Source organism: Parus major, chromosome 14 (genome assembly GCF_001522545.3).
Source record: "Parus major isolate Abel chromosome 14, Parus_major1.1, whole genome shotgun sequence".
Classification (NCBI taxonomy): domain Eukaryota; kingdom Metazoa; phylum Chordata; class Aves; order Passeriformes; family Paridae; genus Parus; species Parus major.
Genome location: NC_031783.1, coordinates 12,620,504 through 12,638,918, shown reverse-complemented (window position 1 = coordinate 12,638,918; position 18,415 = coordinate 12,620,504). Strand labels below are relative to the sequence as shown.

General features: G+C 42.4%; 1 protein-coding gene across 1 annotated transcript in view; it reads right to left on the bottom strand.

The window, feature by feature from the left end:
• FOXK1 (forkhead box K1) overlaps positions 1-18,415 on the bottom strand; it is a 56,534-nt gene that overhangs the window by 20,653 nt on the left and 17,466 nt on the right. Inside the window, exon 2 of the mRNA XM_015643197.3 lies at positions 8,723-8,920. Within this exon, the coding sequence (XP_015498683.1) occupies positions 8,723-8,920 (198 nt within the window). The remainder of the gene's footprint in view (positions 1-8,722; positions 8,921-18,415) is intronic.

Genomic DNA, 18,415 nt, shown 5'->3' with positions numbered 1-18,415 from the left:
CACAACCCAGACTGGTTTCTTTTAAAAGTGAATTACAGAATGGGGAGGGGGGGCTGGAGGGCAGAGGAAAGGCAGCACAAATATCCAGCCACAACAAACCCTTCCAACAGGGAACCCAAGCTCACCCCTGTCCCATATACCAGCTTTGTACAGCACCTGGTAACCCTTTCAGTGCCCACCAACAGTCCTGGGCATTCAGGAGCACAGCACAAGGTAAAGCTTTCAGCTGGTGCAAGATATAAAATGTGGATCAGCCTATACTTACAGATCTCCCTTTGCCAGCGATAAAGGCATTTCTTACCCAGCCTTTCAAAGAGCAGAGACCCATTTGTGCAGGAAAATGAATGAAAATTTGCTACTTCAAGCTTTGGAAGTGGGTAATACTAAACCACAGAAGACACTCTTGATGTCTTAGTATTCACATGAGGAGTTGGTGTGAATTTAATTATTCTGCTGTCATTTTTCAATAGCTTCTTCATATACACACTTCTTATAATGTGCAGATAATTACAGCTGAAAGCCATTTTCCTACATGAAACAATGACAAACCAAAAACACGGCGATTCTTTTTGTGTTTGGCACCCGAGCAATTATTGTAACACACGGGCTAGAAATGGAATAGGATGAAACAGAGTTTTCTGATTTTGTTATTTGTCTGCAGAAATACACAAACAGCAAACCACAGAGACAGAAGCCAAAACTCAGGACAAAGATATGGAAGAGAGAAAAGTTCTCCAATAAATCCATGCTCTGCAGAGCTGTATTTCTTGCTTTTTCTTTTCCTTTTTAATAAATACGTAAATAAAAATAGATAAAAGAATTTCTTCCTTTATTCTAGATCAGAGAAGCAAGCAGCTCAGTTTTTGTCTCTCCAGCTCTACCTTCTGAATTTTAAGAACGATCTCTTGCTTAAAAAAAACAAACAAACAAAAAATCAAAGGGAGAAACCATCCCTTGCAGGACTGTGATTCTCTGGAGTGTTGACAGAGCCCCTCCAAACTAAAGTGTTAATAACTTGTAGAAAAGCCAGCTGCCCCTTGGGACAGCCACAGGCCAAAGATTTGGAAGAGATATTATCTTTTATCAGAATGAAGCACTTTTGTCCAGGTAGATCTGCTTCCTTTCAGCCTGCATCAATGATCAAATCAAGAGATGTGGGGACAGAACAAACACCAGCATTTAGGCACTCCATGCACAGACAGGGCAACACATGCTGCTGAGTGTTCAAGCTCTCAGTCAATCATCACAGCTCTTCAGAGGGGAGGCAGAAAGAGCTGACTACTGGAAAAAACAAGGAGACACAATCTGTTCCCCTCCCAACATGGGACAGAAGGAGTGAAGAAACAGTTTTACTAAAAATACTCCTCGGAGGGTTAAGTTAAAATTAAACATTAGTGCAGTCAAAAGAAAACAAGCAAACACAATGCAGTGACATCAGTTTCCTGGAGTTCCTGGAATTCTCCTCACCACCCAAAGCCAGAGGCTGGCCAGGGATGCTTGCATGCACTCACACCCCCTTTAAAAATATTATGAAACAAAGAGTTTTCCCTACAAACACCTGTTTGTGCTATAAAATAAAAATCAACCGCAAGGACACTAATAATGATTTGTTGGATATTAACAGGGCATCAATGCTTGGCCATAACTTGATCCATGTTGATGCTGTAACCTTTCACTGAGAAAAGCACAGCTAGGTCTGCAATTTCATCCTGCTCTGACATCCTACCACACTGCTGTGACCATGCTCACTGTCCATGCTGGCAAACCTAGCTTACAATCAATCCAACCTAATTTGGGTTAAAACTGCTTGTTATGGAAGAGAACATTCTGGAGAGGAAGCAAGTGTTTTACACCACTGAAAGACACACAGAGCATGGAAGCAACCCAGCTGCAGTTACCCACAGTCTTAATCCCATAGTACCATGGTTAATGCCCCAAGTGCCAGAGATCTTTGATATCAACTGAGGATTCAGCATCTCAACTTGAAACAGTGACTGCAGGCAGCCACTGAGCCACAGTTCTCTAAATACCACGCTGGGAACTCAGCTTTAGAATCAGACTACAACCACGTGCTGAATCACACCAGACCTCTGCAGCATGTTTTCCATTTCAGACTTAACCCTTCTTTGGCAGGAAGGCCAGAAAGATGAGGGCTAAAGGCAGTGTCTGCAATACACTCACCCATGTAAGTGGAAGGATGCCTTTTAAACACGGGGCTTGAACGTTCTTTGTAACACCACGATTCACTTTCAACTCCTGCCAAGAGGAACCCGGCCTGTAAGTTCACAGCACTTGCTAGCAGCAATTAACTCTAAGCTGCTGGAGAGTGTGTACAACGTGCTGCACTGCTATTGGAATGTCTACAATCAGTTTGTTTAACCAAACAATCGGCCTGCAAAAACAGGGTGTACCACTGTGTGCATGGTGCATTCACACCAGGACACCGTGTGGTGCTTGTCTACTCTCATAAAAAAAAGAAATGAAAAAGGATAGAGCAGATCTAGAGAAGGTACTGACAGGGCTAAGTAGGATGATTAGAGATATAGAATGGGTTTTGTACAAGAAAAAATTGTTTAAGACAGAAGCTGAGGTGCAAAGTGACACAGCTATAAAAACAAGAGGAAGTGTTTAGCTCCAGGCCTCTTACACCAAAAGAGATGGTGAGCACAAAATGAAACTAAGCAGCATGTCCAAAACAAAAGAAAGTGCTTCTACTTCTGTGGCTACCCTGTGGAGTGACATGCTGTAAGACAGGGGTGGTGATAAAGTCTGTGTGAACGGAAAAGACCAGTACAGAAGTTCTTGGGGTGAGCCAGGGAAGTCACCAGGGGCTTTAGAAAAGAGGTAGTCAGGAAGTCCCTGCTTCAAGGCAGTCTCCTGTCCAAGAAAATGGAGGCAAACTACACCTAAGTCAGCATTACTCTGTTTTCTGTGTTCTTATATGATCCCCAAGATACCCATGTCTGAGGCAGAACACTGCTAGAGGGATCTGTTCCCTGGGCACACTGAGATTCTCATGTGAAGATTTCCACAGCCTCACAATACTAGGCAGGTTTTATGGACTAGGGGGTAATAAAAATAAAAATGAAGCAACAAGTGCTTACATTATTTATTTATGGTCATATTACAAGTCTGTGAACAATCTGGAAACCAAAACACTCCCAAATTCCAGTGCCAACTTCCCCAGAAGGAGAGGCAGTAGTAGAATGCAGGAAAGTTGCCTTATTACTCAATCAAGGGATCAAGCTATGAAGGATAAATTTAAACCAGACATAAGGAAAAAGTACCTATCCTCTCTATGACAAAGAGGAAAGATTACCTGGGATCCCATAAAAATTTGTTTACCTGACTTGGAATCTGCACTGCTGAAGAAGAACAAAACCATTGCTGGTTTAGGGTATGGTATTCACATGGTAGTGCCTTTGAAAAATTCCCACATGCACATTTGTGAAGCAGGTACAGAGACAGAGCAGGGATAAGAGTTACAGCCTTGGTAATGCTGCCAATATACAGATTCCAGTCTGACTGAGCATTTTTTAAGCCCCTGTTGGGCACCGAGGAAAAAAGAAAAATCACCATTTCTTAAAATCCTCCCCAGTCTCTTCCTCGAGTGCCAGCTGGAGGTGTGCTGCCCCAGGCACAAGGACTATGGTTAGAGAAACAGCACAAACCTCTGACTACCCCAGTACTCCACTTCATGAGCCAGCAAAAAGGGGCACAAAGATACAGGGACGCTTTTTATGTGCAATAAGCAAGAATCAGGTCAAAGTACAGCCCTTGGACTTGCGAAACAAGCCTTTCCACGATACACCAATCAGCAAGAATGGCTGAGAATCCTCCACTGCTCTCACCTTCCCCGGCCTAGCCCCAAAATCCTAACTCAAAGAAAGACAAGTTCTTGCACGTTGCACGTTTCAGACAGGTTTCAGAAGCAATCACAAGTGGTGAGACTGCCAAACCAAGCTGGATTTTGATGTGAAAGGAGAAATCTGAGAGCTGCCTGCTTAATGCTGAAGAAAACCAAAGCTGTCGAACAAGCCACAATTGAGAGAAAGTGAGCTATCCACGAAAGGTGAAATTGTTATTACTCTTCAGTGCTCCAGTAGTTCCCCTGGAAAGGAAGTGACTTCACTCTGACTGTGGATTCAGTGAACATTTTATACTCATTGGGGAAGAGGAAGTGCTCCTGTAGCTGGTGACATCTGCAAGCCTTCCTCCAGCACACGGCTTGGCACATCTCCTCTAGCACACAGTCCATTATCTGCAATAAACATGCATAGGAGCTCCCCAGCCCAGCACAGACTGTTGCTTCTCTTATGTGATGTATATGCATCATCCTCCTTGGCTTGTGGTTTGGAGACTCGGGTGATTAAAAATAATCACCTCTCTGTCCAACTGTGGGAGTTGCCTGAGCTGTGCATTCTGCCTGAGTGCAGGAAGTAATGTATAACTGAGACAATGCAAAAGAGCCTGCAAAAAACCTGCCTTGGAGCTCTTCAGCGGCGTTTCAGTTCAATGGCTCACAGTGCTCTGGGAAGAGGCAAAGCCTGAATGAAACAGAGCAGGGAATATTTATGCATCCTGCTCCAGTGAGTGAATGCATCCACTGAAGCCAGGCTTCATTCAGCCTCCCCCTATATACAACTTCAGAGTAAATGTGCAAATGCAGAGTAAATCCCAAGGGTTGTGAAACAGCAGTGCATGGCTATCCTAGAGCCTATAAAAAGCACCCCCCTTTTTCCCAGCCAAGTCTGGATCAAAGCTCAGCCAGCATTTGCAGGTCTGCTGGAACATGGCTCACACACACACTCTTGTCATGCTTTATGGAATAAGAGCTCAATACATAATTTATCTACTACACACGCTTGTGAAGTAGTAATTACACTACGCATGCATAAAAATCAGACAATGAATTTAAATGACCTGTTAAAGGCCACAAAACAAGTTGGTGGCTAAGTCAAGATAATTGCAGCTACCTCTGAGTAATCTGCTATCAGAGCATGCAATGTGTTACTGGACTAATTTCTCTTAGTGAAAAAAGTACCATATGAAACCAAGCAATTCAGCTCACAACTTCTGGTTTACTAATCAAGCTTATAGAACAAAAGAAGTTGATCTTTCATTATTCATACCATTAACTACATTTGTAAACTAGTTAACAACTCTTCTAATAAAAGCCAAACGTGGGCAGGCATATTAAGTACAAACAGTTAAAATACAAATTTGGGTTCACACACAAATATTTACCAGCTTAGCTGTTAACACTGAACCTCACTTTTCAAGCAGTGGCTCTCACAGGGCCCTAAGGACTCTTACTCCTACATGTCAGAAATTTTTTTACTGATAAAGACTATGTTTGTGAACTAGGAATCCATGCCTTTTCTGTGAAAAACCCAAACAAGTACAAGACAAAACATTCAAGCCCGAAGTTATTCTATTGCAGAGATAAGCCAAAAGTAGCACTTGTAAAATATGAATAATAATACCGACCTCCATAGTATGACATTTAGTATTTCTGTATTGCAGTGTGTGTGTATCTATAAATCTATCTAGTTATTTATCTCACTGAGAACACAACTGCTGTTTAGAATAGGGAAGCAAGTACAAAGAAAGAATTTAATTTTCAAATATTAAAACCACCCCAGCTCTGAGGGGCAAGGCTGCAGAGAGATGCTGTTTGGTAAACTGAGTTAAGTTACTGCTACAGGGCCATTAATAATGACTGGACTATAGTAAAAAAGAAACTAAACAGTATAAATCTGAACTCCAAATCAGCAAGACTTTGAGACCAGGAATTGAGCCCTGCATCACACCTTGTCTCTGTAGATCTGATAATAACCCAAGCACAAGCCACTCTGCACACTGGGTTGCAACAGAGTGTCACATACATGTAGATACTGTGCATTTATCACTAAATCAGGTAAAGGTGTTTGCCTATCACTAAATCAGGCAAAGCTAAGTGTTTGCACCGTAGGTAAGAAACTCTGCAGAACCACTGTCACTCAAAGAGGATTCTCCAAATCCAAGGTGCAGAAGCTTAAAGCCATGTACTGACAGTCAGTTCCTTAAATCCTGAAATTGTGACTCAGTTTTATCTCCCAAAAAGTAGAACTGAATTCAACCAAACCCCACATGATTTTCACAGAGCTTTTCAATGCCTTGAACCTACTGAGGAGTGATTTGGTGCTACTCTGCCCTTTCATGGGTTGTGTAAAATGGCAGGCTGCTTCTACTGAGTTCTTACAACCACAGTGGCCTTTTCCTTTCTGGAAGATGCAAGTCTGACTTTTTTGAAAAGGAGTTTTGAACTCAAAGCAGGAAGAAATAATCCATGCCTATTCCTAACCCTCACAGCATGCTGCCAACCAACATTTTCCCTTACATCTGTACAACAGCATTCAAAACACATCCACACACAGCCCCTCCTGGAGACAAAACACCTAGCTGAGAAAACAGTGAGCACATTTCTCCCCAGGAATAAGCAGGAATCTTGCTTTGCAAAGCTGCTGAGGGTGGCAGGTTTGGTTTTGTTTAACTAAAGCTCATTCCCTCTCTAGGCACTGCACTTTGCAGAGGGAAAATAAATAGGCTGGAAAAAACCCAGAAGCATGCAGGGGAGAACCTGCAGGGAAGCAAGCAGCAGTGTAAACAGGGAGGCAGAGCAGGGCTGGGGGTCAGGAGGGCAGGGCTGGATCTGGTGGGGGGAGTGCAGGTACAGCCCCTGCCCTACACCAGGGTGGAGGCAGGAAAAGGGGGCCAGGAGCCACTTTCCAAAAAGGAAATTTCACCCTGCCCAGGATTTCCAAACTGCAATAATTTTCCATGGGCCAATCAGGGAGGAGCAAGGCAAACGCACCAAATTAGGAAAGTAAATACTAGAAGGGGGAGAGGAAGGAGGAGGAGGAGAACACAGCAACCACCTCCCAAAGGCAGTAGTGGGAGAGGGGTCTGAGTTTCATGCTGAGCCCCAACAGCCCTCCCAGCTCTGCCTCTGGGAAGGAGGAGAGGACACTGTGCCAGCCTCAACCAGCACTGTGAAGCCACCAAGACAGCAAAGAACTGCCCTGGAAGTCAGATGGCCAGAATGCATAGCTACATGCTCCCAAAGGAGCATTCCCTTCTCAGGCAGAAACACCCAAATCACTTTCCCAAAGCCTGGCCCACAAGAGAGAGCTGCAAGATCCTGCTGGGGGAGAGGGGAAGGCTGGAGGGGCTGAGCAGGGATGTTTACAAACGTGTCAGCCCCTCCTCTGTAAGTGGAACTCGGAAATGAAAGGGCTTCGGCAAGCGAAACCTCAGATGTCTTTTGAGGTTTTCTGAAGCCTTGGCTGGATTAGCTTCTGCTCAAGACAAACGGATGCAATCATTAATCATCCTTAGTAAACACTGCATTAGGGGCTGAGCACAATTCAACACTACTATTTCCACTTTCTCCTTATGCAAAAGAAACATTCTCAGGGAATCAAATATCGGTTGCAGGCATATGCCAGAGTCAAAAGATACAGCCTCTGTTAGTAACACAAACCACACTGTGCTGCTTTGCACAAGATGACTGAATGGAAACTAACTACCATATGTCGGCAAAGGAACCATCCCCCTCCCCTCCCAGCAACAAGCTTCATCTAAAAAGAGAAGGTTAAATATAAACTAAAAGCAGTCCCTGAACAGAGGACTAAAACCACAGCTACCTCCAGCCCCCTCTTTCTAGAATATCTGCACTGCACATCTGCGCAGCTCTGTAAGACGGTCGGAAAAACCCAAACAATCCTCCAGATCATGCGAACCCAAACTGACTTCATTGTGACACTGAAGTCTCGGTCTCAGCCACGCAGATTTGAATACTACTCACTGAATTAGTGCTGTCAGAAGAGATTTGCATATTATACCTTTTTACAAATGTACAGACAGGAAAACAACCCAAAGGCTACTACTATTACCAGGCACACTCTTGCTATTTTGATGCTCACACGTTTTAAAATTCTAATATATCATTCTATACCATGAGTCTCCTTTACTTTATAAAACAAATTATACTTCAAGTAACAGATTTAACTTTAAAAGATTTCACTGAAATACTGTAACCTCAACTCTTTACTGAAAAGGAAGTAAAATATTCCATACAATAACTTGATGTTCAGCTTATTTCTACTGCACATCCACAGATCAGATCATTTACAAAACAGGATACTCGCCCAGATGTACATTTAGATTGCTACAGCCCCTCAGTACATGGTCAGCATCCTACCCCCATTTCCTTCCATTCCCAGGAAACTGCGTGCCAATGGCCACCCTTGTCCCTAACTTCAGATAACAGCAGCACCACCCAGCAACAACAGAATATTACTGAGATAAAAATAAAACAGGCAGTCTTAAGATAGAAAGTATATGCCTGCTTTCTTTTCTCCATGCATATAGGTAGCTCTCAATAAATATTTCTAATTCCACTGCCAAAGATAGACTCTATATGTAACTCTATAGTGTGAAACCAACACTCACGTTTACCCTTGAGCCCTCTGAGTTCTTAAACAAGCTCTTAAACAAAACCCTTGTGCTCTACTGCCAGCCACCATAGTGTATTTTAGCAGTCTTCCATTGTTTTGAACATCAGAGATTTAACCATCAGTTGTTTTTAATGGGGCATTTCTTGCACCAAGGATACCAAACAAAACAAGGGCTGACAGACTGATGCAGGAGAACACATTTTTGAGAATTAACATCTTACCTGATAGTGCCTGTGGGGGATGGGAGGGGACTGACCACGCTCCGGAGATCCGGCTCCGGGATGTGAATCTTCAGAGGTGAAATTTGAGGGTAAAGTGGCCGAAGGGGATGTGTTGAGGCTTCCTCTTTTACTTCCTCTTTATGGTATAAAGATGTGAACTGGATCTTTATAACTGTGCTAGGAAACCGGAAAGTACATCTGGAAGGGAAAGAAAGGGGAAAGTCAGTTTCACACATGATACTGAATGTATTTAAGAGGTTTTGTATGCAGTTGATGCATCATTAATTAAAGTCCACCATTCTCTACTGATCTTTCTGCCCAGTGTCTTGGGCAGAATTACTGATCACAGTAAATCATGGGTCATCTAGAGATGAGATGCAAGCTGAAGGTTTGGGTAAGTTCAGTGATTTCCTCAAGGCCATGTATTCAATCAGTGTCTAAGCAAGACGCACTCCTGTAACAACAAACTTTTGGGTTCCTTCTATGTATCAAGCACTAGGATCTATATTCAATTAGCTCATTGCCCACATCTCAGGAAGATTCAAGTCACTAAAAGTATCAAACCACAAGCAATAGGGAGCAAAACAGCCACGAAGTCCAGGCAGAGCCAACGAACAGCCTCCAGGTAAGACCAGAGAGTGCTATTTAAAGACTTGTCTCTACATACTGTATAATTGTTATCCATTTATATTTGTGCACATGATGTTAAAGGATCATCTAGCAGGTTTCAGATTAAAATGCATTCATTTAGAAGTGCCTCCCTTTAGGGTTACACCTAGCAGGTTTAGAACAGGGCCCCTGCAAGCCTGTGGGGCCTCATTTTTTCTCAAAGTAACACTTCTTTCCAGTTGTTATTTAGGAAAAAAAAAAATAACCACACAAGTGCAGCCTTCAGGAGACACTTGGAAATGCAAAAGGAATTAAGCACTGACATTTTCCATATTTGAACAGAAAGCTTTCTAATTTATAGTGTCTACAACGAGCACAAGGCTGTAAGAGCGAGTGTTCTGCAATTCTTCTTATTGCACTTTAATTAGACAATCATGTGCAATCAATACAAGCTTTCCAGGGATCATTTCACTGATACTAAGGTTAAAGCAGCAGGAAATATAAACCAGGTTTCACCGTGGGAAAGGCCACAGAGCACAATAATTGTGCTGGATTCCAGCATCTTGCCTATAGAAGGAAAGGAAGGGATTTGGTGTTGTTCTAGCACTAAATGCTGGTGTGGGCTAAGCAGAATTCTTGTAGCCAGTACATTATTGAATCCTTCCAGGTAACAGAACAAGGTGACAAGTAAGTCAATGTGTTTTTGTGACCACCTTATCTTAATGCTCCTATTGACAGAAATGCAGCTCTAAAACACGCTTGCTCTTGGTTCTTTGGCACAAGCTGGTTGTGCTGTAAGGTAATGCTCAAAATTATCATTCAGGCATGGGAAACTCATTCCCATCTCCCACCTCATCTCTCAAATGAGCTGGCTCAGCATTCAGTGGCTCACAATGGCTCTGCTAGTACAGCAGGAGTTTGCATTGCATTTCATTCACTTCAGAGGTCCTGCCACCTGCACTCATTAATGCATTAAATAAGAACATCATTGCTGGCAATGCAGCCTAATTGTGTTTATCTAACCCTTCTTAACAGGGTTCCCTGCAGACTCAACATGAAGGCACAGTTCAAAAAAGCAGTATTGGTGCCTTGCACTGTCTGCCAGCAGCAGGCATCAACCTCCTGAGATGAACCTGAAACAAGGATGTTGAGCCACTGCCCTGGATTTTAAGCTTTGTACTGCTACATGGATTTGCTTAAAAAGAAAAAGCTCAAAGTACATATATTTGCAATGAGCATCACATGGACCAAGGCTCAAAATCAGTGTGAGCAAAGCTTCATCATTTCTCAAGCCCTTATCAGAGAAAAGCTGAGTTGCCTGTCACAGAGCAATGAAATTCTCTGCTGTAACACCAACTGCTCAGCATTTTCCAACACCTGAGCCAAGGACAAGTCAGTCTCTGTTCAGCAGTGCTCAGTGCAATCCCAGGCAGTTCTGCAGCACTGCTGAGGCCAGGAGATCCCCCACAGCAGCGTTGTAACAGTAAGGAGCTCTAACCCATTGCTACTTATGTCTTCCTTTTCAGAAGGACCCAGTGATGCAAGATCCATAGCTCCTAAATTGCTCTGAGGTGATGGTAAAGTAACTCCTTAACTCCACTTACTGATGCTGCAGCAATATTAGATAAAAAGTGATACATGCACCCAAACCACTGTGAGAGGCTGTTCCATCAGCCTGTGAGTGTGGACAATCTTAAGAAAATCTGTTACTTTTCCAAAATCATGGCTCAAGCTGAAATGTGAAGACTAAACTAAGGCAGTAAACGTGCTGCAAAGGCCCATCCAGCACTGCTTTTCCTGCGAGCCTCCCCAGAGCCACCCGATCCAGCCATGTGATTTACCCGCAATCTCAGCCTGCAACCAGGGAGAGAAACAGAGCCCGGGCTGACTACACAAGCAAACAATTTGTTGGCTGCTGTGATTTTGTTTTTGCAGACAGGCTTCTCAGTTCACTGAAGCAGAACCCAGGATGTACAACCAGCTTTCATGGATTATGGTAACTAACATGAACATGGCCATTTTGTAAGGAACTAGTCCCAGGAAAAGCGGGGAGTGGATATATGCAAGAGTGCTCACAGCTTTAGAAAGTCCTGCAGCCTGCTCTGTGCTTCAGTACTGACATGGCCTGCAAAGCCAAGCTTGAGGTAATGTAGCCAAAGTTATGCTTTTCCTTGTCTTGGGTTGCAGTGCAAGATGTAACCAAAAGTATGTATTCCATTACCATCTGTTAAAAACAGGCAGTGTTCTTCATCTCTTCCAGGAGCCACCCTCCCTCCAGGGGGATATCTGCTGTTAATGAGCCATTGAGTCTCACTGCAGGACTGATAAAATTACAACATCTCAGGGGGAGGAGCCAAGCATTCCTACCTGGATATAATCTGAGACTGGGAACACTGCAGGCAGCCTTTCTCCACTGGATTCCCACAGCAAGACCAGACCCATCTACACCACTACTGGACCTTCAGAGGAAAACTACTGATCCTTCTACAGGGTCACTGCTCCAACAGAACCCCATCTGTCACCCCAGGAGGACAGCAGCCACCATTTAATCAAACTTCTACCAGCTCCCTGACCAGCAGGGTGTCAGGTTCTATTCTGACTCTGTCAGTGGGGTGTTTTTGTACAGCAGCATTTTTATTTTAATTTTCCTAGTAAAAATCTGTTATTCCTATTCCCATATCTTTGCCTGAGAACCCCTTGATTTCAAGATTATAATAATTCGGAAGCAGGGGAGTTTTCTCATTTTTCCATTTCAAGGGAGGTTCCTGCCTTCCTTAGCAAACACCTGTCTTTTCAAACCAAGACACTGATGTAAAAACCTGCAACCCAAGAAATGGAAATACAATGCAAAGCAGATTGTAAATTCCTGCGGAACTCCTCCCTTCCCTCAGGGGCGAGAAGGTGCCTGAGATTAAGGTTATTGTTTCAGTCTGTCACAACCACCACAGCAATGCAAACAGGGGCACCAGCACAACCCAAACCACTGCTTCAAATCAACACAGCCTAATGCTGGGGACCCCTGTCAGTGAGAAATAGGAAAAAATATGATTTTGGAAGCCTCTCATCACAGGAAGCTCACTTTTCATTACATTAAACCTGAATGCAGTTTTAATAAACTTTTCTCTTGTTCCCTTAATTACCCTCTTTGCAACCAAGAGGATAAACTTATCACGTAGTCTTAGTTAGGAATGAAGCACATTAGTGCAGGACTTAAACCTTTGAGAATTGCACTTCTACAGAAGATAAGCAGGACAAGACAGATAACTCAAGCAGAACTGAGCATGCATTCCTTAAGATAACTGTATATATTTCAGGTTATTTAAACTGAGTTATACTATTTGATCCATGTTGCATGATTCCTATCAAAGATGCAGTAACAATTTTTACTCGTGCTTAATATTTTCATTATGAGAAAAAGATCAAATCTGAAAGCACAGATTAGCCTAAACATAAAAAGCATAATGAAGTTAATTAATATTTCCAAGGGTGCCCAAGAGGCAATTCTTTCAAGCACCTCTGAAACTTCCAGCTGATCAGATGGATGAATTAATGGTCTGCAAAATCTTTGGTCTTGTCAGCAGCCAGAAGAGCCTGCCTCAGTTACAGATCTGCTGAATTTACTCAATAACCTGCTACAAACAGGTAGGGGCTGCAATCAATCCCTGGCCATAGAAGTCATATGGACTGAAATCACATTTATGGTATGGCACATACATCAGTTCCTTGTGGGAAAGGATTACAATTTCTCTAGGATGCCTTGCAAGGCAGTGAGAATAGAAAGCTTTTTTTTTCTTAGTGTTAAAACTCAAAACACACAGCCTCCACAAGCTACACAGATACAGTTCTTGCCTTCTTAGACTACAGGCAGGAGAGAGTCATAGAAAATGGATTGCTGGCTCTGAGTGCACAGAATCCATAGCAAGTGGCTGAATGCATGCTATATATACATGGGAGACTAAGGGGAAGAGGAGTGCACATTCCATGCATGGTTACAGTCACATAAAAGATGTTGCTAGAATTTTGTTTGCTTGTTTTACACAAGACAGATTTTTCCCAAAGTTTCCTGGGTGAGCTCCTCCCACTGACAGCACAGCTCCCATGCTATTAGGCATCCTTCATGTGGTGAACCAGTGACAGTGACCACAAGCATTTCATCTACATAAAGTCTGAAAATAAAGTGCTAGGAAACACTAGACTTTACATAAACAGTCACCCTACAGCAGACTTCAGGAAAGATGGTTAGGGAACAAAACCCAACAAAATGACTGCACACCCTGCATGGCTCTATAAAAAGCAGACATTTTCCTCCTCCTCTGAGCACCTTTCACTCACAGATGCAAAGGGAACGGAGATGCATTTGCCAAAACATAGTAGCAGGTTCAATAGAAGCCACTACAGTCACTGACTTCTTTGTTAAAGCACCCTGAGTGCTGTTAACACCAAACGACTTCTGCTAAGATCTGCTGCATGATAGCAAGAAAAGGCTATTTAAAGATTTTAAAAGGACTCAGGAAACTGTGCTGGATTTATGCTTTTACATTTATACTGAGGAAAAGCACAGTGACAAAAGAAGACAAATCGTGAGAAAGCCAAGGTGAAACATATATATAAAATATACATATAACATGCATATATAAAACTTGAAATGATATTTCTATATATTATATTATATGTATAAAAACATAATGTAGTATGTTATGCTATATATAAACATCATTCCAGTTCATCATGCAAAAGAAATAACCAGAAAAGTAAGCTGGAACTACTACACATGTAATCAGCAAGTTGGTACCATCTTTGTCTACTTTATCTCGCCATAAGTTATGAAATCCTGTTATTCCTGAATGTTGGGGGCATAACTGCACCAGTAGCATCTGTGATACAGTGCTGAGATGCAGGTTGAGCGAGAAACACTGTAGGAGGTGCTCTGTTAAAAGTATCACTTTTTACAATTTGAATCAGACAGTACCAGAGACCCCAGGTTTCATTCAAAAACCTGCTTAAGCATGATTGTCTCCCTTCGGTGCAACAGCCTCTTTTCTTCTTAACCATGCAGTTACTGTAAGCACCTGTGTCCATCACAAGTATCTCAAGCCTTCCCTCCATCACTCTGACTTTCCATCAGCATAGGACCAGCAGAACCAGGGCAGGGATTGTCCCACTGTGAGGTGAGGCCACACCTCAAATGCTGTGTCCAGCTCTGGGCCCCTCAATCCAGGAAGGACATTGAGGGGCTGCAGTGTGTCCAGAGAAGGGAACGGAGCTGGGAAGGGTCAGGAGCACAATGTCCATGAGGAGCAGCTAAGGGAGCTGGGAAAGGGGCTCAGCTTGGAGAAAAAGGGGCTCAGGGGGAACCTTCTGGCTCTGCACAACTCCCTGACAGGAGGGGACAGCTGGGGGGGTTCAGGCTCTGCTCCCAAGTAACAAACAGGACAAGTAGAAATGGCCTTAAGCTGTGCCAAGGGAGGTTTAAATTGAACACTGGGAACCATTTCTTCACCTAAAGGGTTGTCCAACACTGGAACAGGCTGCCCAAGGCAGTGGTAGAATCGCTGTCCCTGGAGGGATTTGAAAGACCTGTGGATGTGGCACTTGGGAACGCTGGGTTCAGTGGTGCTGTTGGCAGTGCTGGGAGAATGGCTGCCCTCAATGATCTTAAAGGTCCTTTCCAGCCTAAACAATTCTGTGATTCTGTGATATGTGGGGACATGCCAACTCTTGAGAATGAGGCAGTTATCTCTACAATCAGTAAATACCTTGGATTCAGCAAAAGTGGCCAGCCAGAGCTCTAATCACAGCATGTCCTGATAATACAGAACTATGCCATTACTGGCTACAGTTTGACCAAGAATGCCCACAAAAACCCTTGCAAAAGAGAAAAAAATCTCAAACAACCCCCATGAAACAGCTGTTTCTCTGTTCCCTGTAATTTCTCTGAAAATCATTTTTGTGCCAATTACACATAGCTCACCCCAAAGAATACAGTACTATTTCCATGCACGAAATTCCAAAATCATGTTGAGTTTCTCAGTACAAGTGAGAATTTGCTGTCAGTCATCTCTGTCAGCCTATTACCCTTATCAGCTATTTCAAGATACCTGACATAATTCTGCTGGAGGGCAAGATGGATACTTGTCATCCTTTCAGTGAATTTGTACCATAAACACCAAGATTTCAGGCTGCAATCAATGTGCAGGTGCTGTACAGAGCAGCCATTACAGAAAAGTTCCCAGTTACCTCCTGTAACCCATTTTCTTCATCTTCTGTAACCAGTAAAGCAAAGCACCACAAGCCTGCATCTATGAAAATCCTAAATCCACTCCCTATTCACAAAACTCTTTGAAGCAGTGTGAAAGGATGTGCCTTGGACAACATAAAAGACTCACTGGGAAAGTTTAAGCACTACGCACCAAAAATGAAACTAAATTTGGTTAGAAAAAGATAAACAGTTTACTTCACTTAACTAAACATATATCTAAGCCCTGGAGGTCTGCCCACAGAGAGATAAGCAAATTGAGACAAGAACAACTACCTGAGATTCTAATTTCTTCTAAAACAAGGCTCTGAGAATTGCTGTGACCTCTGCAACAGCTGAGCTGGGAGTATTTATTGCCCAAGACTTGTTGCTTTGTGATGCTGCACTCTGCCCAGGGACAGCAGTGCTTTTCAGAACTTCAGCTTTTCTTTAGCACAAAGCCTCACTGCATCACCCAGTACAAAACAAAACACTTCAACTGCAAAATATTTAGAAGCATGTCTTCCATTTCAGTAACTAAAATAACCAAATCAACGTTCTCTACCTTCATAAAAATAAACTCGACCCTTACATCCCAATGGGAATAATCAACAAAAGCACTTTGCTCAAAATGATTATGTTGCTGGAACTAAGCTGTCTGAAGCAGCAAAATGGGCAAAAGCACAAGTACAAAAAACCACCTTTCAATCACAAGTGAATTAAAATGAATATTAGTCTGAATGATTGTCATAAAACCATACAACAAACTCTGAAAGCTGTCTGAGCTGTCACCGGAGATTAGATCCCGTTCACCCCTCCTTTGCAATAAAATAATAACAATAATAATAAAATTATCCAACATTTCCTGTTCCACTCCCTACCCTACAATTTTTTCCCCCTAAACAACACTTAGTAAGCAATACCAATAAGAAACCAGTTATATCATCCACTTGGGTAGTGCTATCTCCATTCCAAACACAAAAGTTAATTGTACTGAGGCTACAGAGAGGTCTGGAGGAAAGATAAAGGAATAAAATGTATCTGTTAAGTCTAAATACACATCACAAAATAAGCATATGACTATCACCATGGTAATTTAAGAGTCACTATAAAGCTTTTCCTTACACATCTCTATAAGCTACAGGACACAGGCAGTGTAACTGGCACAGTTTTAGGAGTGTTTGGTTCATTTTGGAGATTACTGCAGTCTAAAAGTAAAGAGTTTTCTGTATTTGCTATTTCCCTTTCAACTGTTCTATTGCTCTCAGCAGTTTTAGGACAGAAATCCTACTGAAGACTTACCCATAAAGTCCTTTATCAAACACACAGAGAAATACCTCATGCCTGGTAAAATCATTTGTTGTATACATGAAGAGATAAGCAAAGGGTCTGCAAGTAAATGGTGACGTCCAGAATCCACATTTGCTCTTCCTGTAATGAATCAACTCATTCTGAAGAAAAGCAAGACATGCACTTGGCCAAACAGCAGCAGGCCAAGAAAATAAACTGCAGAGCTGCCTGCAAAAACGCCTCTGGTATTATCCACTATTGTTCAGTGAGAGGAAAAGCTAGAAAAATCACTGTTACTCTTTGTAATATAACTGACAGAAAACTAGATTTAAAATGTACTGAGATCATCTGCAAATAAAGGAGTACAGTGATCTCCCCCACTGCTCCAATGATAAAGCAACCCACTGTAATGTTTGGTCATAATTATTCTGTAAGTCACCACATGAGTTTAGATCTGGAGGACTGGCTCCTAACCTCAGAGTTACCCTAAGCTCACAAATCACTTGCCTTGCATGCTTTGTAGCACACTCACTGTATTTAATATATGCTGTCATGCTTAACACTGCAGATACACAAAGGAGTTCATCTGTCAGCCAAGACTGAACCAGAACTGCCTGTGTGCATATGTGAGTGAGCTCATGTTTGAAATAATTAGTTCAATTCAGAACACAGTGGTCTTACTTCTACTTCATGAATTTAAATTTTTTTCTGTTGGGAACTTCTTCCAGAAAAAGTTACAGCAACTATTTCTACTACCACATTCTACCAGATGCACAAATAGCTGAACATCACTTTTCTGGGGTCCCTGGAATTACCCATGCATTAGGTACTGCTCCTGCACTAGAAATAACATAAATTCAGTTTTAGCAAAGGCAAACTCACACTGAAGTCATCAGGAATTCCTCATACCCGATCCAGTCAAATTATTATTGACTACCCTGTAATTCCAGATTACTGGAAGGATTTTCTGTCCTTTCCCTGAAATACATCTGAGTTAGCTGGAAATCCTCATCTTTCTTAGACTTGCTGGGATGAGTAATGGGAAACTGGGTAAAATTCTGTCTCACGTGGATGGCTCACTAGTTTCATCTGCCTTAAAAATAATCTCCCCAAAGAGATATCAATTGTGTCACTAAATCTCATGTAGATTTATTTTAACACAATCTAAATCTGATTCTGTTCTGTAAGAGGCATTTCTTTCACTCTAAAACCATTCCTTCTCTTCTGCCATTTCCTCTAAGTATCTCCCTCATGCCAACAGAACCACCCAAGCCTCTGCACAGCAAGGCAAACCAGGTAGCTGGAATAATTATTCATCTCCTTTTTTGTTGGGAATAAATTGCCAGGCAGATCAGATCCCTTAGCTTGCCTTCCAGATGGCATCACCAACACAGAGATGGTGGAGGGGAAAAACAGCAAGCAGAGAAAGGAGAGAAGAAGGTAACAGCAAAAGTGTTGCAGATTTTTAATAGACTACAAAAAAGACAGAGCATGTAACCACAGACTCAGATTTAAGCATCACATGATCCAAAGACTGCATTCTCCTTTCAGAAAACAAA